The 27,206-nt window shown below is 37.1% G+C and overlaps 2 protein-coding genes across 8 annotated transcripts in view; both read right to left on the bottom strand.

Moving 5' to 3' along the window:
• The window catches only part of Mct1 (Monocarboxylate transporter 1), a 54,964-nt gene extending 51,774 nt beyond the window's left edge, over positions 1-3,190 (bottom strand). For both annotated transcript variants that reach the window (XM_087347283.1, XM_022076596.2), the window contains exon 1: positions 2,735-3,190. Coding sequence is in view for 1 of the 2 variants with exons in the window: in XM_022076596.2 (XP_021932288.1) it covers positions 2,735-2,783 (49 nt within the window). In the remaining variant the exon portion in view is untranslated. The remainder of the gene's footprint in view (positions 1-2,734) is intronic.
• Positions 3,191-3,365: 175 nt separating this feature from the next.
• Nbr (exonuclease mut-7 homolog) overlaps positions 3,366-27,206 on the bottom strand; it is a 38,357-nt gene continuing 14,516 nt past the window's right edge. For 3 of the 6 annotated variants that reach the window (XM_087347276.1, XM_087347278.1, XM_087347279.1), the window contains exons 8-15: positions 25,383-25,551; positions 21,872-22,067; positions 18,734-18,880; positions 16,111-16,245; positions 15,797-15,954; positions 13,726-13,947; positions 11,451-11,579; positions 3,366-10,257 (exon numbers count right to left, since the gene is read on the bottom strand). In XM_087347276.1, coding sequence (XP_087203402.1) covers positions 9,937-10,257; positions 11,451-11,579; positions 13,726-13,947; positions 15,797-15,954; positions 16,111-16,245; positions 18,734-18,880; positions 21,872-22,067; positions 25,383-25,551 — 1,477 coding nt within the window. In that variant the 3' untranslated portion in view covers positions 3,366-9,936. The remainder of the gene's footprint in view (positions 10,258-11,450; positions 11,580-13,725; positions 13,948-15,796; positions 15,955-16,110; positions 16,246-18,733; positions 18,881-21,871; positions 22,068-25,382; positions 25,552-27,206) is intronic. The other 3 variants (XM_087347280.1, XM_087347277.1, XM_087347281.1) reach the window with 3 other exon arrangements.

Genomic DNA, 27,206 nt, shown 5'->3' with positions numbered 1-27,206 from the left:
ACGAAGACTGATTCTTTGTTTCTTTAACAACGCTTTTCCAACGTACTGGTTACACAGCAATGAATGAATGATAGGAAGACTATGAACAAGCCCCTTGGAAAGGATGTACAACGAACAGCTTGTAGCCTATTTTAAAGCAGTATCCCAGCAATGACTGAGGACAATCCTGGTCTAGAAGTCCAATTGTGATAAAAGTGCAATATTATTAAATCCCCCTCAAAATAATCAGAGCACAACATAACGGTGTTTTAATAGTAACATTATTATACAATGATATGATTATGCCACTGTTACGAATAATAGCAAAACATGTAGTTTATATTCCTCCAATTTTCGTGTACTGGCGACGCAATAACACCCACTGATGGAATACTGAGAAAATACACGAAAGCTTTAACGACAGACGTTCTCCGGCCAGAGAATAGAACCTGAGACCGCCTGAATGAACCGAATAGACCAACATATAAGTGAAAGGCAAAGTTGTTTGGGGAAATGGAAGCGACGTTCCACGCATTCTTAACCTCGACAGTAGACAGGGTTGGCCAGTCAGTTTCACGTCCCGCTGCTGTATCACGGAGAAAACAACATTTGGGAAACTGGGTGGACCCCAGAAACGGGTGTGGACGTGGCGGAAAAAAATATGTGGGCATGGACATCCATCCGGTCCATACAACCCATAGCCAATCAATTTATTGTTGATGACATGTGACGTCCACGCCACTCTAGCCAAACATTTGACGATACGATGACAGCACAGAACATGGCAGATGCAGACACAAATGACGCATTAGAGAAGAATTGGGAGATATGAGGCTTTCAAGGCGGCGATATCAACATGACTGTCTTCTTGGTTGTTGGGCCGTGCAGACTGGTAGAAGTTTACCGATGTTTCTGACATGATTGCTGCCTCCATCATCAGGGCCAGACTACGCGGCGCAACGACCAAGAATATAGTTATCTTAATGGGAAAAACATATCAATATAACTATCAAAATAAGCGGCTGTAAGATTAGGAAATAATGACCGAAAATCAAATCCCGAAACTCCCCTGTCAAAATAAACTGAAGGACATCCGATAGGAAGGTCAAAGATTTTTAATCGTTGTTACAAGAACAGGAAATTGTTTTATTTAGTCCGTAAAGACGAACAATTTAACATCTGGAAGCAAATAGCAGTTAAAACTACAAAAGGATAAATTATATGATCATACGCCGAACACGTTGCAATCAGAAAATTGCAACACAATTATTTCCCCCAAGTGAGTCTAACATGATCGAAGAAAAACAAATCTCTGCTCAAAAGAAACATGAAAGAAGAGAATCTTATTTATGGTAGACGTGAAATACAGAGTCGGAGAAACAGAAAGCGTTGCAATACTGGAACTGTGGATAACATACCGGCACTATCTCACTTCTCTTGAAAGTTCACGGTTGCTATGCTTATACATTTTTGTGTAAAAAAAACTTGGTTTCAGTTGATATGTGTGCCACACAACGATGCGTAGATCGGGATTCGAACTGATGTGCAACAGTCGACCTTGGTTTCTTATTGTCGTTGGTATGTTCGTCATTCATTTGAAAATTCTGCTCATATCAGCGCCAACAATAACATCAAAAAACTGAATATTACAAAACGTCTTTGTTTTTTTTCCTTTTTTGAAAACAGATGAAGTCAAGATGTTGAAGAGAATATTTCAACCCGACAGATAAAGCTGAAACTGAACAATAAAAATCTCCATAATTCACACTCTTCATTAAATATTATATTTTCAGATTAAGGTACACGGTAATGACTCGTCGGATTCCATAAAAGACTGGGAATTTATTAATTTCCTTAACCGACTCCTCTCACCGAGATCAGTTTATAATTTTTGTAACATAATTTAAGGCTGAGTCCATCACCTAAGCTATATTTTACAGTGTACTTCAATTCTGATTCACTTCTTAATGCGACACGACCGTGGTTTGTGTCAGCGGCCTTCTGCCAGAGGGCAGTAGACTGCAGATTCACGGCGCGCGGACCATTGGCCTTGCCACAATTCGTGACGCCGCGTCTTAAAACCCTCGACGAAAGAAATGCGAGAAAACTTTCCGGGTTATTTTTAGCTTTCTTGGCATGGAAACTATATATACAGCCCATCATCTTCAAGGCATACTGTTAACACGTGTCAAGTTAAAAACAACATATGGACGGAAAGGTATTAACGCTGACACTTCGCCCACGAAAACAAAACTAGTGCATCTCCAGAAATTAATAAGACTGAATTAAAATAGTTAAAATTTGAGATACTTCATAAAATAGGTACATTACGTGTACGGCACGAGTGAAAGGGTGGCATCTGTCTTCCATTTCCTGTTCTTCTAACTGAGGATATACTCTTTGCTACTACCTGCGCCCTAAATCCTGTCGGGAAACGCTGAGATATTGCCTCAAATACTGCTCATCATACATTTTTTAATCACATACGTTAGACACTATTAACATCTACAACTCTTCAATGCAGTCAACATTAACATGGTAATTTCCGACTCTCTGGCATATGTTCTGTAGTGTTATTGCTGTTGCAGTAATGACTTTGTATATGCAATGACAAATCTAACTAGCGAAATAGTTCGGATTTTTACCAAGATAAACTCCACTGAAAGAATGAAATTGCTTCCCCACTTCTCTGTACCAAAACCTCTCATGTAACATACGAACGATCGTGCACTGTAAGATAAAAATTTGTTCTTACCTGCCACAAAATTCCAGTTCCAAAAATTAACGGTTACGGCATCACACATCACTCTTTTAAGTTTTAACCAGTTTAACGATGTTAATGAATGGACGTTATGCTACAGAACGCATCCACAAACTCATACTTCGTAATTTCTTACAATCACAAATCACTCCATTCTCGGTCCCGAAATCATGTATTCTTAACAGACATTCGAAACATACACAATTTCGGTTAAGCTTCGTATTTGTTTAATGTAAAACAGAAATATCGCGATCGTCCGAAACTTTTCTTTAGCTGCAGTAACAGCATGTGAAACGTGGTATGGAGATAAGTCATAAATGTATCATGTATCGAAAAATGGCGACGGCGCTAATTTTGTGTAAGCAGAAAGTAATGTATGATCTGAAACTTTCACGGCGACTAAGTACAATCAATTCTTCTCGGGCTACCAGCCGTATAAGCAACTCTGCCACTATTTCTTGTGCTACCAACATTGATACTTGCAAGTTTCAATTTACCTCACTATTCACATTTTCTTCCCCTTTTGCACAGGCCAAACTCATCATGAAGCAGCACATCAGTATATAAGAGTGACAAGTTGTAACGAAACGGCCATCACTGAATTTAATACAATGTTTAACATAAACACAGAGGAATTATAAATGTTTATACACAGAAGGAAACTTACATAGTATATGGATCATACTGAAATGATGCATGCAGCACCTGTGTCAATTTGTAACCACAATACAGAAACACAGCAGAAAAACTTAAATACTGATACTGGAAATTTACACGTTACAGTAAGAGTTCGGTCTAATGTAAGACTTCTTTATGCACATGACTATATATCCTTGGCCAAACAGTGTATGTCACTGTGATCATGATGTTGACTTATCTGCTGCTACAAAACTTCCACATGATGCAAAATAATTATATTTGTACCGATGTTTTCAATGGCACCCATTAAAAATCTCATGACTGTCTTATTTGGTGTGCAAGTTATTTATCAAGTGATGACAGTCTCAAATTTACTGACCTGTTACTCTACAGTGTCCCTTTAGTTTCAGCTGCACTGTGAACTTCGTCGAACCTACAAAAAACATGGACACATGTTTATGGGTCAGCTTGCCAAGAGCTGTGTGTGAGAACCAGAGAAACTTCATTATTTGAGCCAGGTGACATTACCAAGCATAAGAGCATCAGTTCTTAGAAGAGCTCCTATTCAAAGTATAGGTACAGAGAATCAATTTTAAACAGAAAACAATTCAGTTACAGTCAATTCTAGTAGAACTGTACAATTTTTTGCATAATTACTATACTTGAGCCATGTTTTATAGTAATGAAAAGTTCATGTTTTCCATCGCATCGGTAGCTACTGTCACTATTTCTTGTGCTTGAAGTTTCAATTTACCTCACTATTCACATCTTCCCCTCTTGCATTGGCCAGTCATCATGAAGTAACACATCAGTACACAAGAGTGATAAGTTGCAAGGATATGTTCATCACCTAATTTAATATAATATTTTAACATTAACGCAGAGGAATTATAAATGTTATACACAGAACAAACTCACATACTACATAGATCATACTGGAAATAAAAAGATGCATTCAACACCCGTTGTCAATTTGTAACCACATTACAGCAACAAAGGAGTGAAGCTTAAATAATGGTACCGGAAATTTACACACAAGTTACAGTACCTACTGATAAAAGAGGTGTGGCTCTTAAACACGCACACCAACACATGCACATTTATATCCACTTAGAGATGCTACCAAAACCAAAATTGAATTTGTATACCTACAATTTAAAAGGCCAGCATATGATCAAGGACCCCAAAGGTTATCTGGCACTATACCAGAAACGTTTTATCCACGTCTTCTCTGCACTTTTGCATTCTGAATGCTTCAATCTGATTACATATGCCTTACAATAAGTACGGTCTGATAAGCATAGCAATAGACTGCAGATGATGTAAAAACACATGCATATGTTTTCAACATCAGATAAGATTTATTCATAAAGTCTTTACCTACCTATCTTGTCCCTCACAAAATAAACTGGGGCCACGTGCAATCCAATTCATATACCTTCCATTATCATCGTTAGAAATACATGAACATACATTTTAAATATTTTCTTTCTTCTCTACAGAGTCACGTCTCTTATCAGAAACAGACAGTTGACAGAACAGCATAGTTTCAAATGCAGCGTCTTGACTCTGTATCTGCATTACAAACTATTTAATACACATATTGAAATATCACACAAACCAGTTGATTTCAAAGAACAAGTATTCATAAAATAAAATGTTTTCTTAGTAAAACAAATTTAATTTCTAACTTCACAAATCATATGTTCTTAATGTCTTCTTCAAGTAATATAAATCTGTAACAATACAACACAATGAAAATTATCTCTGTGGTAGTGAATTGGAATAGTGCACACATGGTCACGTGATAAAATTCTGGCTGAATAAAATTTTTGTTACTGTCTCATGCAGCTACAATGTTGATGGTTTACAATGTACAAAGAATTACTGTAACAAAAGACATATTTTTAAGATGTTGCTATACAAAATCTCAGGGCACTAAATTATGTGGCTCCAAAGGCACTATCACCTAGCAATTTCATCTGTCCACCATGTTGGTATTATCAATTCCAGGAAATTAAAAAGTGTGCCATTAGGATAGCCTCCAATGACATAAAATTCAAACTACACTTCATCAGAATCTATTCAAAAGATCTAGAGCTGAATCATGCAGACAGACACAATCACTCCTACATGTGTTCAATCTGTGAATATCATGTACACAGTACATAAAAATTTACCAATAGGAAATCAGTCATACAGAACATAATGTGAAGTTTCTTTCAAAGTTTGCAAGTATAATGAATTTTGATATGATTCTCCTAATCCTGGAATACTTAGTTTATTGACTGATTTACCAGGGAGTAATTTTCTCTCTCACAATCCTTAAGTTCTTACCCACAACAAAGAATTTCAGATCATATGCTAGAAACCTTCCAATAAACTAACAAAAGTAAATGAATAAATAAAACTGACATAATATAATTTATACATGGAAATATTTCAGCAGCCAGTAAAATAAGCCAAGGGACCTGCTGAAGATTTATAATACTTTAATATATATTCTTTAGTTATGTATTATTTTTTAATAAAAAGTACCTCTGATTCACTGTTTACATATCATCAAAAGGATGTCTTTATTATAAGAAATCAGTTAGTGAGAAAGAGAATGTCTGCGAGCAACTTTGACAAGTTGGTCAACTGGTTCCAAAAGGGGGATTGTGTGTGTATATGATGCAATGTCATTAAAAAATATATTTCTAACCCATCCCAAACTTCATAAAATACAATTGTTTGTATTTCCCATAAAGTTTATATTTCTGGATGCTTCCTTTTCCAAGTATTAGACATTTGGTGGGACATGAGCTATGGCCTTGAGACGTGCAGCGTATTTGCAACTCGAACAGTGAGTAGGGTGTAAGCGGAGGTCAGTTACAAGCGAGCCATGACCGAGTTCGCTTTGTGTGTTGCATTCCACTTCAATAACATTGGACCATTTATAATTTGGCCTGTCATTTTCATTGTTGTTGTTCCTACTCAGAATAAACAGAATGCAAGGTGAGGGCAGAGGTGTAAAGAAAACAGGGGGACATAAAGTAATACCCCTGGGAGGGTTCAGTCCCCTAATGACCCGAAGAGCGATGCTGGCTGGAACGTATGTTCCTGGTAAGGCCACCCATGCTGGTAAGGTCTGAAGAGAAGGGGTAAGCAAAGCCTAGGGGCCAAAGGAGGCAGCCCTTCCACCAAGCTCGGGCAGCTGAGTGGCTTATAACCCACACTGCCTTAAATCTCTAATATGAAAGAAACTGATATAAAACAATGCCAGCCTGATTCTAAAGAACTAATGCAAAAGTTACAAAGTTATACCAAAAGATGTCTACAGTTTTTTCTAAAAATTAGATGGCCAGAAAATACTTCAAATGAAAAATTGTGGAGAATTACCATCAAACGAAAATACAACAACAGATCAAGGAAAGGAAATGGAAGTGGCTGGGACACACGCTTAGGAAAGAGGTTGGGAGAATTTCAAAGCAAGTGTTGGACTGGAACCCCCAAGGAGCACGGAAAAGAGGAAGACCGAGGATTACATGGTGGAGATCTATTGAAAAGGAAGCAAGATCACAGGGGAAATTTGGAACAAAATAAAGGCACTCACCAACAACTGAGTGAGGTGGAGGAGCTTTATATCAGCCCTATGTTCTCAAGAGGAATAAAAGGAATTAACTAACTAACTAACTAAAGTAATACACAGCCAAAGTAGAGAAAAGGTGATAAGTGTTTACAGTTTTATTAAGGAAGAAGCTGACAGCGGCAATGTGATTAATGTAAATCAAATACAAAACCGTCTTTCTGAAGCTACTGGTATGTCCATAAGTGCTCTGAAACGCATTTAAAAAGAGTATGAACATAATAAATGAGTGGGGGAAAAAGATCTTAATCCCATTGAACTGACATGTGGATCAGTTATAGAATACATCGCCAGAAAGAATGTCAGTTTCCGTCTAGATAACGCCATGAAACTAGCTGAGGAAAAGTTTAGTATCATCACAAAGGAAGAATAGAACTCAAGGTGCAACAACTCCCATCAGTGCAAACAGAATTACTTGCGGTTGGAACCTATTATTGATGAAATTTCAGAACAAATTATAGTTAATAAAATCTTCTCGGGCAATCAGCCGCGTCAACTGGTTACCTCTGTCCCCATCATCAGAACCCTGGTGATGGGGACAGAGTTGGTTCCCGAAACGTCGGTTTACTATTGTAACCAGTTGACGCGGCTGATTGCCCAAGATTTTATTGATTGTACTTCCCACGAAAGCCTCAAATACTAAATTATAGTTAATTTACAAAATGACAGTGATACCAGCAGTTGTAGCAGTAGTGAGAAAAAGGAAATGGATGAAAAAGTTGCAGAAGAAGATGATGAGGAATTAAGTGGAATAGAAGCTTTCTAAAATGTTCATCAGCACTGAAAGTAATTCAATCTGCACTATGTTTTTGTGTTTAGTAGTACAGAGAAAGATGTTCCCCTACATGGCCCACTACCACTAGCAGACAGCGTCCTTACACTCATTCACGCACATCTCACAGCTCATGTCTGAGCGAACAATAAATGATTCAATTACAAAAATGCTGGTTTAAACAACAACTCTTTTAAGTACGCTATATCAGACCCATTCACCTGGCAATTTTATATCAAATTTGTAGTGCCATATATTGCACAGCAGAATTTTTATGTTCTGATGCCTCGAACTAACAGATGACAGAAAATAACAGATGATTCCAGTATTTTATAATTTCCAGGATCACATACAATCCATTCATCACATTTCTTAAAATTCCCAAAATAAAAGTATGTAATAATATGTGTATGTAAACATCACTCAGTCATTCTTACAGATATGTAAATCCTCCTGATTGTTTAGTTTCTCTGTACATAACTTTCATATTGTAAGAAACAGTTAAATTAAATTAAATCCGTGGCATAACAGCTCCAGAGTGCCAAAGCCGACTAGCTTGACTGCTGGCCTCACGTTCACATGCCTAAGCAGAGGTAAATGATCATCCAACCAGATATAGGGTGACGTGTGGTCAGCACGACAAACCCCCAGCCACTGCTAGTTTCCATGACCAGATTACGCTACCCATTGTAGCTCCCCAATTTCCTCACGATGCTGGGTTGGCACCGGTCCCATACACTGGTCAAAAGCTCATGAGAAAATTTCTTCTCCCCCCCCCCCGAGACTCGACCCAGCGCACATTCCATATCGCCGGTCCAAAGCATGATGCCTCAAACCACGCGGCTACGGCGCGGGACTTGTAAGAAACTGTTAACACTTAGATGTAAAAGTACAACTAAAATAATTGCAGATAACTACAGTTACAAGCTTCATTTATCATTCTGGACTCTGCTGAAAATGGTGAGTTTTATTCATGGTTTATTTATTGGTGTCAATAGCTTAGATTATATAGAAACAAATACCAGGATCATTTGTGAATAATAAATTTGGAAAAAGATATGAAGGAAGCAATACTGGCATTATTTAAGGTACTGTCTCAACATTTGCCTGAAAGAACTGATATACACCACAAAAACCTCAATCAGGATACTCAATCTCTTGGCTGAGAACTGAACCTGGAACCTCCTATGTAGTAATAGTGCTAACAACTTGGCTATGATGTTCATTGCTGTTGTGACATGAAGAAACCTGTTTCTGAGGTAGGAGCAGTCCAGAGATGGATCTTGCTATTCAAAAAAACTAGATAACATTGGAAATAATACATTGCAGGGAGGGCCAACTTAGGAGGGGGGGATTCATCCACATTACTTGAAGTCCACACTTTGGTAGACACTGGCAATCCCCTCTACATGGGAAGTAAAAAAGTAAAGCAGTCCCACTACACACCATCTAGGTCATTTGGGAGGAGAAGAGGTACAGCTCCTACCCATTCTTGACCTCGGCACCAGGTGTAGGGGTGAATGGTCAGAAACCCTTCAAATTAATAAATGAAAGGAAAAGGTAGAACTTTCCCTGTGACTAAGCACCATGCCAAGAAGACATGGAGGTGTTGCACTGCACATTCTTTTCCTCAATACTAGGTGGATGGAGCTTCCATACCCAATGGATATATGGCAGGCAGGATTCCAAGACCCACACACAACGTGATAACAAAGTTTCCATCCAGTGGTCAGCACTCGTGCTTCATATTTGGGAGGTCCTGAGTTAAAATCTTGGTCCAGAGACCTGCCATCCTGACTCCTTCCCACAATTTTCCTCAGTCTCTTCAGGAATGTACCAAGACAACACCTCAAATTAGGCCATGACCACTTGTTTCCATATCCTTTCAAAATCATTAATCATCCTATTATTCAACACTATACAGTCTGAGCTACTGCCAGCATTATTAAGTATATCATAATTAAGCAAATATAAAAATAAAAAAAAAGTTCCATCACACTTACCAGGAGTTTAATCCTGACTATCAGTCCCTTTTCTAACCCACATCAGCTGCCCAAATTAAAAGAATTAGCTTTTAAAAGGAAAGTCAATTTATCAAACTGGTGATGCATTCAACTGAACACTTTATCCAATGTTATACTATTTTAAGTTCCTGAATTATGAGATCACAATGTTCTGAAGCCGACCACATACAAGCCTTTCAAAATGTGAGCCATCCCAATAACATTTTCCACAGTCTTCACAGATATGGAATTCCTGAATTTGATTTAAAACCCCTGCAGGAACAGCATCCACATGAATAGTGACTCCTTTCCTAGTTTTACAATGTTCTATAATGACACCACTTTCAGTTGAGAACCCTTCATCCAACTTTAATTCTTGATTTCTAGCATAAAACTGGGCCATTAGTTGAGACGCCTGAGCTAATTGGTGCATTACATCTTGAGTCACCACAACAAAATCCCCACCATTGCAAATCTGAAACAAAATACAGTCAAACTCGGTTATAACGAGATCCAAGGGGCCAAGAAAAAGTGCTCGTTACGACCGTTACTCATTACATCCATTATTGTAGCTATATGTTACTTTGCTAAATGTTTCATACTGATACAAAAAATGTCATTGGTTAGTTCCCTCCCTAGGTTTTCTGAGAATCCATAACATTAAGAAAGAGACAGGAGAGTGGACTAAGATATGGGGGGGGGGGGGGGCTCAATGACATGTGCAACCACAACGTAGGACATGCTCTATCCAAAGGAGGCAGCGGTCCAACAGAATCATTCTGCCCTCCCCCACTATGGGTAACCATTTAGAACACTATACATTTGCCCCGATACCTTGCCCTTGGCACCCCCACAACATAACCACACAGGGTCTGTGGGGATTTCCACAATACTGCTGGAATGAGGACTATGCTCTTTGTGAGTAGCGTACTGCACTAAATAAGACTGAGAACGGAAATCAAACTAAACGCACTATGAATGTCTCTGTAAATATCGTTAAAAGGGTTATAAATAGCTACTGGCAGGGATGTGGAAAGGGATAAGGGGGAGAATGTCATAAATGGGCAAAGCAATAATAGATCTTAGCAGTTCAGCCACTGCTCATTATAATGGCTTAAAGGTTTGCTCGTTATACCCATAAAGCTCTCAACTACCATGATCCCTTTAACTGTGAACTGTTGTTCATAAAATAATCATTTCCAACCAACTCTTCTCTGTCTGCTCGCAATAGCCGAGATCTTGTTATAAACAAGTTCCACTGTATTTGCGAAACCTTGATTAAAAAATTACATTTAACTGAATAATAGATTTAATGATAAAAACTTAATTATTTATAAAATGCAACCTATGGGTTACTAAAACTTCACACTTGACAGTTTACAGGTAAGAGTGAATTAAATTTTAGTGTGATATGAAATTTGTTCTCTACAGTGTTCTGTGGTGCAGTAAATTTTCAACCCAAATCTCATGTACACGAACAGGATAATGAATACACCCACATAATATAATCAAACAAAATTTTGACAGAATTAATGTACCCACAGTTGTTCTTAGATTGTTATACATTACATTATTATAATATCAAATATGCTGACATCACAGTACTCTAAACTGGTACATGCCTTTTCATGTTTGTTTGTAATATTACCAGTCAGTCACTAAACTTACTTGGCACCTGCTGAAGACATCTTGCCTGGTTATAAAAACATTGAAGTACTTGAGCACTTCCTGGAGTTGCTCCTCCACTATATCCGATTTCACTTGATAGCAGTGTCCTTGAGGTACGTGTTGGCACAGCTGAACAACAAACATCATAATTCACCAAAATGACATTTTCAATTGCTTTCATAAAAATTAATAAAAGAAGTCCATATAGTAAATACACATAAATGAAGTAATTGAAATGTTAATACTTAATCTTTAGCAGCAATCAGTGCCATGTGAAAAGAATACAACAAAAGACCATAACAAAATGAGTCATAGTGGGTGACCTACCGCAAATCATACAGAACAATCTTTATTTGATACTTTTCAATTAGCAACTCCTTGGAACAAAGTCCTCCTTTGAAAGCTAACAGTCACTCAGCTTGCCAAGGAATTTCCACCTTTTATACAAGATGAAAGTTAATTTTCCTTTTCTGTGTTAAAAGTCAGTAAGCACTAGTTTCTTATAGCACCCAGCTGGAAGACCACCCCTTGCCAGCTATCTGCAGCTGCTTAATCAATGTTCTCACACAAAAATGACTTCCAGAAAGCAAAGGATTATCTCATTTATTTCTTATTGAATGATATTCAAAATATATGCCTATGGAGTATGAACCCTGGAACACAAAGTGCTAACACTGATGTGTTATCTATTATAAAAATTTGTGATTCCCCATCGTTGTCAACCAATTTGTAGCCAACCAATCTGTCGTCAAAAAATGACATCATCAAACAATTAACGGTTCACAGCTACGAGATTACCTACTACCAAGCCAGTCGCATGATCACTGCTCCAGAAGCAGCACATCACATTTTTAAAAATGAAGATTTGACTGACAGTTGGCCTCCGAACAGCGACGTAAAGAACTAAAACATCAGAACTATTTAGGGAATGAAGAAGAGTGAAAGAAGACGTTATCAACACCAACAAGGTCATTCAAATCATACTGCTCATTCGATATATTACGATTACGAAAACTGACGTCTCTGTATTTAAATTATATTTAGGCAATAAATACAATGAAAGGAAGGGGGTTAAAACACTTGAGTAAGACACTAAACTAACCCCCCCCCCATGGTTGCGTTTTAAACACTTGACCAACCCCCCCTTTGAGGGGTTGGTCAAGTGTTTTAACCCCCATTCGGGGGGTAGTTTAGTTTCTTACTCAAGATTTTAAAACGCAACCAACCCCCCATTTGGGGTGGTTGGTCAAGTGTTTAACCGCCCATTCGGGGGGGTTAGTTTAGTTTCTTACACAAGGTTGGTTGCGTTTTACAAACTTGACCAATCCCCCCCGAGGCACTCCGAAAGGAGCACTCTGCTCTAGTCTTGTTAAAATGTAAGTTAATACTGCAGGCCAAAGTTTGTGTTTCACATTTAAGTACTTGTCAATGCATGACTTGTCAATGCATGACTTACAATAACTAATTTTAACATTATCATCAGAAAGCTGTCTATACACATTGTATCCAAATATTTATTTCACCACAACATATGTGACCCTACGTAAGAATACACAAAACCACAGCATCACTTAACACACTTAAAATGTATCTAATTTATTCCACATATAAGACTATACTTGAAGACCATCTGATAAGCCTGAAACATGTAGAAAGTATTTTACAAAAATAATTCTTTCAGAATAAAGTTCTTATTCATATAGCTACTTAGAATTAAGGTAATTTTATAAAATATTAAAAATTGTCTGGTTATAATGGAAACTAAATATTTACAAACTGAAATATGGCATAACTATTAAGTCAAATGATATTGTCCTTGGCTGTGCATTCATTCAGGGTCTGGTATCTGAAAGAGCATCAATCAGGTGAATTCTTTTATCCTCATAATCAGCTCAATATTGATAAGGTATTATTGTATCTTGTCCTGCGCTGTAGCCGCGCGGTCTGAGGCATCATGCTTCAGATCTGTGATACGGAATGCGTGCTGGTTAGAGTCTCGGGGAAAGACATCTCTCATGAGATTTTCGGCCAGTGTATGGGACCGGTGCCAACCCAGCATCGTGAGGAAATTTGGGAGCTACAATGGGTAGCATAATCCGGTCATGGAAACTAGCAATGGCTGGGGGTTCGTCGTGCTGACCACACATCACCCTATATCTGGTTTGATGATCGTTCACCTCTGCTTAGGCAGGTGAACGTGAGGCCAGCAGCCAGCTATACGGCTTTGGCTCTCATAGGACTGTTACGCCACGGAAAAAAAATTATTGTATCTTACCTGATTATAAACATTCCCACGAGTGAGGATTATTCTTTGCTCTTTGTTACAAATTCTCACACACATATCATGATCATCTTCATTTGCAAGGATTTCTGTATCAATTCCACACTTCCGCAACATCTTCCCCAAACCCTGAACCATATTATCACAAACTGCTCTGAACTGACTTACTGGTATTGGTTCAGTAGGAGGTAAGGATGCCTCTTGTACTGTCATGTCCTGCAACAGATGAACACTAACTGAAAGCATGACCTTTATTGGGACATCTATAATTATTCACCCGACCAAGAGATTTCCTCTAAAAGGACACATTTTTCATTCTCAAGCTAACAAAATATATAAGAATTCTAGTAATATATTATTTTTCCAGATTTCTACTTAATGTTTTACCAGATCTACACACAAGCTAATATTCAATTCTGAAATGAAAACAGTTTCCAACTTCTATTCCTTTTCTGTCCACACAATTGATAGAAAATGCAATGGTATATAAAAGCATGACGCTAACAAGTTACAACAACATACAACATTATCCTGCTTAAGCTACATAGGTTAGCACAAAACTGACTCCATAAAACCAGATTTTCTATAAAACAAAATATGACTATCTATTTTAACAATTTTACTGCAGATCAACAGCCTAGAAGTATATTTCTGGAAGACTTATACTATATACCAATAAGCAAAAGCAAAGAACTGAAAAGAACCATGTCATAATGAACAGCAAAATTAAGCGAAATGCATAATGCAATGACATCTCCGGCGATAAGCTGAGTATATATGGAGTTCCAATCCAATTTCTCTGCCACCACCATCAGAGGGCCAATGTCCTTGTCCAGGTGGTCAGTCATCCCAGTAATCACAGACTATGTTACATCATACATTGCTGATACACTAAAAACATTTAATTGATTTCCTAACATTAATTACATTGTTAGTGACTTTTTAATCTTGCATACTAATTGTATAAATGATCTTGGTGTTTTGTTAGACAGTAAACTGTATTTTCACTGTCATGTAAATTGTGTTCATTCCCAGGCACTAAGGACCTTAGGGCTTATTCGTTTTAATTACTTATAATTTTTCATCTTTAGACAGCCTTGTTTTTTTATATAATGCTTTAATTAGATCAAAGCTTGAGTATGCCTCGGTCATTTGGAATAATCTTACACAGAAAGATTCTAATAAATTAGAAAATATTCAAAGAAAATTTGCCAGTTTGTGCAATTACCGATTTTTTCAGTTTAATATCCCATGCAAGTATGAATTGATCCTATCTACTTTAAATTTTAGAACACTTTATTCCAGACAACGACATCTCGATGCGTTATTTCTTGTTAATGTTTTTAAGGGCAAAATAAATTGCCATTCCATTATGGACGCTGTTGGTTTACGTGTGCCGGCGAGGCAAATAAGAGAATTTTCTACTTTTAGTGTGACCAGTGCACTAAGACATAGTCCTTCAGCCAGGTGCGTCATCGCTGCAAATGACGTATGTAAATCTTTGGACGTATTTAGCATAAACATTGTCTCCCTTGAGGACACGTTCTCAATACGGGAAATGACCTAGATAGGTTGTCTTGATAGATGATCTAGCTTCGTTACCTTTTTTTATATTTCTTTAAGGTTTTACAATTATATTAGTATTCCCTAGGTGGATTATTTGTTTTTATTCATATTTCTTCATTTATTTTGCTTTGTGTTAATATTGTTTCTATTTTGGATTTGCCTGTACTTGGAAGTTATATTTAATACTGTACATGTATAAGTTTAGTTAATCTGTTTGTGTACTATTTTTCATTATTATTTCATTATTATTGTATGTATTATCAGTGTTTGCCTGTTATTGGCTTCTTGCTGTTGGCAAACACGTAAATAAATTAATTTAATTGAATTGAATTAAACATGCAAAACTGAAAACTGTCAGGTAAATGAGAACTCGATAAAGAGAAATAAATAATAAGAGAAGCACCAGGAAAGTGTTTTCAGTACCAAGCAGCAGCTAATAAAAGATAAATTATCATCTCATGAACTTTCATTTTGAAAGAATACTGCTATGACTGATTACCTTTTGTTTTACTGGCTTCCTGGAATGTTTTGCCATTTTTCGAGGAGACTTCACGTCAGCCATAACCTCACTGCAGATCTCAAACAAAGGAATGTCCTGCTCATGTGCACACTGTGAAAGTACGTCGTACACTTCCAATAAACAATATGCATCCAAAGCTGAAAACAGATACAAATATTAGAACTAAAAGTGTGAGAACAAACACTACAATCATGTTCTTTTCATGAGATTATTATTCTTACTATTTCATGGAACATGCAGTTAACAACTTTCCTATTATAGTGTGCAATGTATATTTATTTATAACTGCTTACCTGCATACAATTTCTGACTGTCTCGTAAAGGTCTCCTTTCCCAGTTTGAAAACTGATCAGATTTGTCAAGAGGCCTTCCTAAGCAGAGGTGCACCAGACGAGTTAAGCTCTCCCCTGAAGCACCATCTTCAACTGCTTAAACAAGATGTGGACATTATTACAGCAATCCCTAGATTCCTGCCCCACTTTACTAAACATCAATGGTGATACTACTGCTCACTATACTGGAATGCACTTCAAATACAAAAAATAAAATGAAAAATGACAGATCAGCTCTGCAGTCAGGGAACTACATCTTGACTGATTTCATGACACTTTATTGAGGTACCATACTGGTTATGTAGTATAAGATGGTGGCATGACTGAAGTATACATTAGAAAGGAAGAGATTATAATCTAGTTTGCAGTGACTTAGGGTGACCAAACAAACCTGAGTCACTGTAACTGGTCATGAGTTGATGTTCCAACCCAAATCTAATAAATATGCTAACCAGTCATCCACAACATCTGATTTCCAAGCTTGGGGTTTATCAGTCCAAAGACATATACAAGATCTGCCACAAAAAACGAGACTGTGCCTGTAACTCTTTTTATTTAACAAAATCAGAAAAACAACTATGATCGCCTTCAAAATAGTTCCCTTCTGAGTTGACACACTGCTGCATACGATGCTGCCAACGTTCAAAGCAATTCCGCAGGTCATGTTCTGTAAGGCTGTTGAGGATCTCCGCCGATTTTGTTTACACATCTTCTACCGACAAAAAATGGGTTCCTTTGAGCACCGACTTCATCTCTGGGAAGAGGTAGAAGTCGCAGGGAGCGAGGTCTGGCAAATAGGGTTGGTGGTCAAGCACAGTGATGTTTTTATTAGCTAAAAACTGCTTCACAGACAAGGCGTTGTGGGCTGGCGCGTTGTCCTGGTGCAAAATCCGCCCGTTTCTTCATAATTCCGGTCGTTTCTTTCTCACACTTTCACGCAAATTTGTCAAGAGCTGATTTACCGTCTGGCCACTGGGTACCCACTCTGCCATCACAATACCCATGATATCGAAGAAAACAATCAACATTGCCTTGAACAGCTGTGCGTGGACGTCCTGGGCGATCATCATCATTTCACGCATTCTCTGCCTTCCGAAAATCGTTTTGTGCCATTCAAAAACGCGTGTACGAGACATGCAATCTTCACCTCAGTCAATAATTGAAAAGTTTCCGTCGCTGATTTCTTCAGTTTAACTAGAAACTTGATGTTAACTTGTTGTTCACTTTTGCAGTCAGACATTTTCCAGCCGAGGGTAAAAACACATCTGTACAAAAACACTCGTCCACTGCTACTGAGTGAAGCAAACAAGTTGAAACTTGCGTCACTGGTAGAGGACAGATCAGGGTCAAATATGGTCTGCTTATTTCGCCCTCACCATAATTGTTTGCCTACTTACAGCATCAGTCTAGTTATTTTTGTGGCAGACCTCGTATGTTCCACTAAACACAAATTATAATTATTTTTTAAACAGAAGTTAGAATTACTGTTGTTTATATCCTATTAAACTTGTCATCAATATATTAATATACAGGATAAGTCAGAAGTATGTTTACAAACTTCGTGTTCTAGGATCAAAAATAAGAAAAAATGTTCCTATGAACATGGGGTCGCAAATGTTTCATTTTCGAAATAATAGCCAAAAATAAGTTTCAATGTATGCCTTAATTGCCAAGTATAAGGACAGGGATGTTTCTTTATAACAGATGCTCAACACACAAGACTGATGGATTCGTTCGTACACACCGGGGTTTCCTCAAATCATCTGGCACGCATTCTGCACACGTTCCCATAGGTCATCATCATTGTTCATGGATGTTGCATACACGACGGACTTCAAGTGACCCCACAGATTAAAGTCCAACGGAGTCAGGTCAGGTGACCTCAGTGGCCATGCTAATGGGCCACCAAGCCCAATCCATCGCTGAGGGTACTGTTCATTGGGATGTTCTCTGACGCGATGGGAGAAGTGTGCTGGGGTTCTGTGGTGCATAAACCACATTTGTCTTCTTGTATTCAGTGGTACATCTTGAAGGAGACGTGGCAAGTGTCTTCTTAAGAATCACCGATATGAAGGTCCTCTTAGATGCAATGGAAGCATGTGTGGACCAATAAGCATGTTGCTAACAATTCCTGCACAAACGTTAATTGAAAATCTTTGCTGGAAGCCGGATTCACTTTGATATAAAGTCAATTCGTTAAAATTTATTTTTGGCTATTATTTCGAAAATGAAACATTTGCGACCCCATGTTCATAGGAACATTTTTTCTTATTTTTGATCCTGGAACACGCACACGAAATTTGTAAACATACTTCTGACTCACTCTGTATAAACTTACTTAATGAAAGGCAAACAAATACATCATTTAATGACAACTTAATGCAAACAATAGGGTATGTATGAGGTCTGTTCAAAATGTATTGGACCTTAATTTTTCCCACGGAAACAAATGAAGCAGTAAGCTCCTCTGAAACATTGGTAAGTACAACCAGACTACACAATACAATATCCCAGAAGACAGTTACCTTAAAAGAGAATGTATCAAAGTGCTTTCTAATTGGCCAGAGAGTTGCCTGTCACTCACCTGTATAAGGAAAGACAAAAGGATGGTCCTGGATCAACTTCTTCCACAGTACAACAAGATCTATATACCCTTTACCACTGAGACTTGTCCCTCCCAAGTGTGGCAGAGATCTTTTCATCATGTCCATGTCCGTGATGAGACCAAACCCTAGAATGGATTACTGATCCGATTAAATGAATAACTACTTATATGATGCAGTGTTCAAAATAAAATGATAATAGAGGATTAAATTGCTAACTTGTTGTTTGTGGGCTCAGCGGTGTGTCAGCTTCTATGGCTATTCATGCCTATCCATTACTGACGGAAAAGAAGATCACCAATTACTCCAGTAGTTAGCATACAAGTTTAGTATTCCAAAGGTTTCTGGTTCAATCCTGACTGGTCTGTAACACCTTATTCTTGTGAGATTCAAGGTTTTCACAGCAGTGAGGATGATAATGTTCTTCTTCTCAATTCTGGCAGCATGCAGATTCATCAGCAGATGCCAATGCTTTAGAGAAACAGTGGCATCTACTGATGAGTCTACACGGCACCAGAACTTAAAAAAAGCACATTGTTGTTTTTATTCTTTTACTTTCCATAGATAAGTCTAAACCTCTTCTGACTTCACAGCCACCTTCTGAATGGTCTTCCTAATTGGCTATACTTCTTCAGTCTCTAAGGAATGACAAGTTGTGGGACTTCACTGTCTAACAATGTATTCTTCCTGATGTACGGAAAGTCAATGAAAATTGTCCACTCTGTGACATTGAGTTATGTCTATAATGTTATCTCCTTCTTCGGGTAAGAAACAAGGAGGAAGGCAAAATACCTACTCAGTTAGGTTTATTGAACAAAGCTAGTACTCGTTATCTACCATGACAAAATAAATTAGAACATCCTACTTAGAACAGAATAGTGAAACTGTTTTGCTACAGAACAGGATAAGAAGACTAGTACCCATACCAGACCTTCAGAATGATATTCTTTATGATGGCAATCCTTTCATCTTCCTCCAAAATATGTTTTGGTTACTGGCTAAGACCTTCATGCAAACACATATTGTTTCTGAGTTGCAACCCTCATAGTTGAATGAATACAGAAAATAATTCTTGTCAGAGGAGACATATGTCAGATGGTACAGCCATAAACTAAGTTTTGGAAGCTTTAGGTTATCTGTCCTCCTCCAGAATGTTTTTCTCTAAAAAATCAATTCTTCCATTTAATTAATTAAATTCTGCTAACCAAAGTTTCACTTCCATATAGAACAAAATCATACATCAGTAGAATTATAACTAATCACCTAAATAAAGATGTGCATACAGTAAACTACTGAAGTGTAATGTATTAATATATCAAATATATCTCTAGACAATGGATAATGTCATACACAGTTGTGGTATAAGGAAAGAATTATTGTTCACTGAACAAGAAACCACAATGAACAAGTCACCAATATGGACTAATCCTCCCTTTAAAAGTCACTACCCATTACACACTAACATCACTGTTTACATCACAAATCAAGAGTGTGTAATATATAATGCGACATTTTCTGTATAATAAACTATGAGAGTTAAACACATGACATTTTATTGCTAATACAGTGAAATATCATTAAAATATTTTCTAATGACAGGTATAGTAATTATCTTTTCTGATCTGTTCCTTTTGAAAAAATAACAACATGAAGGCTTCTAAATTAAAAGTGGACCAATCACAACTAACTAATAAATATTAGTGGAATAAAACAATCTCATGGGAGTTGGGAGAGATTGGACTTATCTGGTTCAAGTAGGGACTGGTACTTGTGTGAACATGGTAAAGAACTGCAATTCCATAAAATCTTGAGAATTTCTTGACTAGATGAGCATACTAACAGTTTCTCAAGGAGGACATTCATAGGCCAACTTTGCAACTTCATGACACAAGTTAGTAATGTGTTTAACAAAATCATCAAAATTTTGGATACAACTACCAAAACAAAATTCTTTAACATCACATATTCACCATATTGTATACTTCAGCTTCACAACATTGCTCTCATCAGCTCCACAGACGGACATTTTCATAATTTAGTTTCAAGTACAGGAGGGAAAATGTGCATGACTTGACCATAACCAACACAAGATCAATTGTCTAGTAACTGAAGCACCTTACACTGTACTTTTAATACTTCTACTGCAAATAATTTGGGTTTCTAATAAACATTCTAAACAATAGCAAAACAAATTCTATAATTAATATTTCATGTTCTGATCTTACAATCTTCATCCTTCATGTTTTTAGACAAACACTGCATTTGGCTTCAATAATGATAATAACCAACCTGACTGATATTTAAGAGGCCCAAAAACACTGCCAGGGTGAATTTATTTCCTCTCATTACAATATTGCTACTTGTGCCATTCTTGGATATACATAGAGAGAAAGAGATAAAAGAGGGAAACAAAATGAGAACTTCATGTAATCAATCTCTAAGAGACATCAGAAGTTCAGAGTCCTAAGCAAAGCACAAATTTACTCTAAATGTGTATGCTACAGGATGTGGGAAGTGCAAAATGTATGGGAAGGTTCATAATTTATGCAACACCCTGACAATGAATGCACTAGCACAGAGTGGTCCAACGGGTTTGTACTAACTAGTAACAAATTACCAAATACTTTTATGGTCCGGATTACAAGTGGTCGCGAGCCGCCAGTTGGACCACGCTGCACTGGCACATTCATGCTAGTAAAAGGTTAGCAGACAGATGAAATTCTGATTGTAAATACTGAAAAACATTCAACATATTTATAAAACTAATTCTTTTTAAAATTATACTTTTGAGATACTACTTCATAATTGAAAGGTCTTTTGACGAGTTGAAAACTTTATTAATTTTCTGCTTAGGGGTATTAAACCACTATTACAACTGCTAATTTTTAAAACTCACCTGATTGGAATGAATACATGCATTTATTCCAAAATGGGCTAGCAAATATGTCTAAGGAAAAAATTACAATTTTTATTAAATTTCATTATACCAAAGCTGTAACTATAATTAAATTTTAGTCGGTAACCACTAATGACATTTCACTGTATTTCTGTTTATAACAAAAATAATTAATCATTTAAATGATAAAAAGTAAAAAAAATAATTTGTTAAATATGTTTACCCAATTTGATGATATTTTCATTGGCAAATAGGATAAGACCCAGTTCATGCCACAGGTTTGCACATTTTGAACCTAGGTTACAGACATCCAGAATATAAACTTGTTCTCTAGAAGCTATCTGTATCAAAGCCAACTCATTTCTTCTAGTACCAAAGCATGGTTTCCATTCTGAATCAATACCCACCATAGGAACATCCTGCAATTAGAAACACCGCCTTAATATATCTTTGCATGTGCACAAACATCCTATTCCGAGGCTATGCTGTTGTTTCCGTAACATAAAACATTTTTACAGTGTAGAAGTTGTTAGCCCTATGCCCAACCCCCAAGCTGGAGGACCACCCCTTATTGGCTGTCAGAAACTGCTTATTCAATATATTCACAGCTAACCTTCATAAATGGAGGCTGTTCCTTAAAGGAACGTGGAATGTGATGAGCTTATTTAGAACAGGGACGAGGGATATATTAGCTATGGAGGTAGGGAAGTAGAGTTTGGATATTGCAGGAATACAGGTTAAATGGCCTAATGATGGAGAGAGTAACAAAGGGGAACTACATATAATACCATGGAAAGGGGAAGGACCATTGCCTGGAAATCTTTTTTCTTTTAGCAAAAAAAGATCTTCAGCAAGCAGTTAATTTAATCAGTTTAGCAGAAACCACATGACAATTCTGTTAGAAGACTTCAATGCCAAAATTGGTTGGCAGGATATTTTCAAACCAACTATAGAGAGTTTACATGAATTTAGTAATGACAATGGAGTGAAATTAGTGAAATTTGCCACATCCAAAAATCTGATCATCAAAAGCACATTCCCACAACTTGATATCCATAAGCACACTTAAACTTTCCCTGATGGGATTACCCATAATCAAACTGATCATCTTCTTATCCATCACAGGAGACAATCAAACATTGTGGATGAGTGATCTTATAGGGGAGCAGGCTGTGATACCATTAATTAGTGGTAGCAAAATTGAAGACAAGACTCTTGGTCAGAAAACAGGTGGGGCAGATATACAGAATTGAGAAAGTCAACATTAAAAGAATGAGCAAAGCAGAAACTAAGTAAGAGTATCAGGTACAAATTTCAAATAGGTTTTCAATCATAGAAAATGCTGTCGAGAATAAAGAAAGTAGGGAAGCAGACGACATTACGGCCTGGGAAAATATATGGGATAAAAACATTTCAGCGGAAGAGAGTGTAGGGTATCATAAAATTGCATGAAATAAAGCGTGGTTTGATGAAGAAAGCTCTGTCTTGGTAAGACGGAAGAAGCGGGTTAGATTGCAATGGCTGCAGGCCTGTACTCAAATAAACAGGGAAAGATATGTCAGTGTAAGGCATGACACCAGCAGAACTATGAGGAATAAGAGGGAGTACCTAAAAGATCAGATAGGGGAGTTTGAAACTAACAGCAAAAAATAAAAACATAAGAGAATTGTATAGAGGCATGATTGAATTTAAGAAGGGGTACAAACCTAGCGCACATTTGATCTAGCATGAGAATGGGGATCTGTTCACGAACTCACATGGCATCATAGCCAGATGGAAAGATTACTTTAGTAAGGTATTAAATATTCACGTAACTGATCAATTTAAAGAGCCTGAAATACATACAGAAAGTTATAAATCTCCAGGTTTGATCACATTCCAGCAGAATTAATTAAAGCAGGTGGCAAAGGGTTCCATATGAGGATCCATAAGCTTATGCAGTTAATTTAGGATAAGGAATAGATGCCACAACAATGGAAGGAATTCATATTTATAACAAGGACAAGAATGAGTGTGGTAATTACCAAGGAATTTCTCTATCAACCTCATACAAAATTGTATCAAACACTTTTCTGGTGAGATTAACTCCACATGTGAATGAAATTATTGGGGATCATTAGTGTGGGTTCAAACGTAACAGATCAACAATTGATCAGCATCCGTCAGACACTAGAGAAAAAATGGGAGTACAGTGGGACCGTGCATCAATTACTTATAGGTTTCAAAAAAGCCAATGACACTGTTAAGAGAGAAGTGCTATACCATATTCTCATTGAATTTAATATACCAAAGAAGCTAGTGAATCTAATAAAAATATGCTTAAAGGAAACCTGTACATGTTAATATTTCGTTAGCAGACAGGCAGGAAGAATTATCTTAGGGTGGCTAACAAATCCTTTGAAAGGGTTACAAAGTTCAAATATCTGGGAACAACAATAACAAATCAAAATGATACTCATGAGGAAGTTAGGAGGAGACTAAATTCTGGAAATGCTTGTGACTTCTCAGTTCAAAATATTTTGTCTTCCCGTCTTATTTCTAAGAATTTGAAGATTAAAATACACAAAACAATAATTTTGCTTGTTGTTTAGTATGGGTGCGAAACATGGTCTCTCACTCAAAGAGAGGAACATAGATTATAGGTGCTTGAGAATTGGGTGTTGAGGACAATATTTGGGCCTAGGAGAGAAGACGATGGGGCATGGAGAAAGCTGCATAATGACGAACTTAAAAATTTATACTCCTCCCCCAATATTGTCAGGGTGATTAAGTCGAGAAGAATGAGATGGGCAGGGAATGTGACATGCATGGATGGGGCAAGAGGTGTGCAACGAGTATTAGTTGGGAAGCCTGAGGGGAAGAGACCGCTGGGGAGACCTAGACGTAGATGGGAGGATAATCTCAGGCAGGATCTATGGGAGATAGGAGTTGAAGGAGGTAACCTTCTGTCAGAACCGTTCCCAGTGCACAATGGCCTAAAACATGGCAATGCTCTAGAACATGTCACCAAGAAGGTCATAGGGAATCAGGAAGGGCTCGAATTGAATGGTGTGACCAAGTACTTGCCTATGCTGATGAGGTCAATTTGCAGGAACTCTCCTACAGACTAGCAAGGAAATAGGCCTAGAAGTAAATGCAGACAAAACTAAATACAAGGGCGTAATACAGGATCAACATCAGCAACAACAGCAAAACATACTCATAAGTAACACATCATTTGAAAATGTTTCAAAATTCAAATATCTGGGAACAACAGTAACAAACAGAAATAAGGTCCATGATGAAATTAAGGGTAGAATACATTCAAGAAACGCTTGTTTGTATTCAATTCAAAAACTGTTACAATCTTGTATGCTATCCAAAACGCAAATGATAGGATATATAAAACAATTTTGCCTATTGTCTTGTACGGTTGTGAAACATGTTCTCTTACCGTGAAGGAAGAATGTAGATTACAAGTGTTTGAAAACAAGAGCTCAGGAAGACAATTGGACCTAGGAAGGATGAAATAAGTGGGGAATTTAGAATACTGCATAATGAGGAGCTGCATAAATTGTACCGGTCACCTAGCATAGTGAGGATAGTTAAATCTAGGAGGCTCTGATGGGCTGGACATGTAGCACGCATGGGGGGGGGGGGGGAAGGGGTGCACACAGGATTTTGGTAGGGAATCCTTCTGGGAAATGACTGCTGGGCACTTTTATATGATTTAGAATAATTATCCTAGCACTTACTTTAATATATTCAAGAAACAGTTCAAAACCTTCCTCTGTATCCACAACAAAAATGCTAGTCTGGGACAGTGGAAAAACATGATACCAGTATTGAGGTGAGTCATCATCCCATGATTCTTGCTCTCCCTGGTTATCACTATAGACTAGAGCCACTGCACCCTGCTGCTGACTGTAAACAAGACAAAAGATAACTTCTGAAATGCAGTGCAGAAGATCCTTGTTATACTGCAGGTGTTAGAACACAGCTTCAACACCCATGTTATAAGCTGTTCATGTTAAAATTAAAAACAGGATTTATCTAATTTTAGATTTTGTTTGTATGGGGGACATACCCTTCGTGTATCTGATTCAGGGATATAATGAGATGCAGTATAACAATGGTCTACTGCAGCAGCAGCAGCAGTAGTAGTAGTAGTAGTAGTAGTAGTAGTATTTTAATGGTTATTAAATGCTTTGAGAATTTCATTTCATTTTACGTTCCAAAAAGTGTTTTTTACCATTTTCACATTGCCTCATGTCCATATAACGCACATTTAAATATTTCACTGACAAAGTTGGCTATCTATAAATGTATTACAGTGTGTAGAACAAATCTATTGCTAAATTACAGAACTTATATACACACACAGACAGACACACACACACACACACACACAAAGTGTTAACAAAATGTATTTAGTATGTTCTGTGTATGAAAACATTATATTTTTATAATCACAACACATAATCAAATTAAACAGAAAATAAAATTATGACAAAAACTTTAATCTGCACTTTTTATGTATCTTAAAAAAATTTAAGCGGTGGGTACCTAGTTGGTCACCACTCAAAAGCCTAGAAATTTTTCATTCAGAACACTTACACAAAAAAGTTGCTAAATGAGACAATGCACTGTCTTGTTGGAAGACTTCATCTTCTTCCATTTGTGAAAATAAACTGTAACAGATAAAATTCTGAGAGCAGTAACAGGTGCTCAGATTTCTTCTGTGATGTTGCCAATGTACTGAAGGTACAATATCATATAGGAAGTTACTGGCAACTATGAAACCATAATGCCAGAAATACTCTATGTCTGAGTAAAGACCGAATGTCATATCAATTTTTCCCATATCGCATGAGATGCACATGTACAATTTCACGAACATAAATTCTAAACATGTACCATCATTTCAATTTGAATTCACTTAATTATGTATTTTTCAAATATCAAAATCTATTTTCATGGTGTGTGTGTGTGCGCATGCATAGCTAAACCTCAAAATCCAGTCACATTGAGAAACCTAATGGTTAAAAATAATAAAATAATGGGACAAACTTCATTCCTTTACAATCCATAGAGTTATCTTTAATGACAACATTAAATCCTTTGTGTTAGACATTATCCAGAATAGCAGTGCCTATGTTAAGATGATCCAACTGTAAGAATAACAGGTGTTTGCAATTTAATTTCATGCCATAACCACTTGTTTGGGCTGATACCAAAATCAGCTGGCTGATTTTAACATTTAACATTAAATTTCAGAATTTAGCTGAAACATATATATTACATTGACAGGAATATGATGATCTTATGTCTAAGTCAAGGGTTGATACACAATACATAAGACATGATTAACCTTTCTGCTACTATCTTACCAAATAATGTGATGGTCCCTCCAGCACTAAAAAAAATTACACATTGTGATTCATCGTAATTGTTCTTAATGTAGTTCCTAAACAGATTCAAAGATCTTCATTAAAATTAAAGGAATTGTTGTTTCATGGATGCCATGTCTCAGGCAGCAGGCTAATGAAAACAAACATTAGACACAGTTACTTACTTGT

The sequence above is a fragment of the Zootermopsis nevadensis genome, unplaced genomic scaffold (assembly GCF_977971745.1).
Source record: "Zootermopsis nevadensis isolate Lab colony 2312 unplaced genomic scaffold, Znev_1.0 Znev_ptg000011l, whole genome shotgun sequence".
NCBI lineage: Eukaryota > Metazoa > Arthropoda > Insecta > Blattodea > Termopsidae > Zootermopsis > Zootermopsis nevadensis.
The sequence above is the reverse complement of the archived record's forward strand: the minus strand, read 5'-3'. Positions and strand labels throughout refer to the sequence as shown.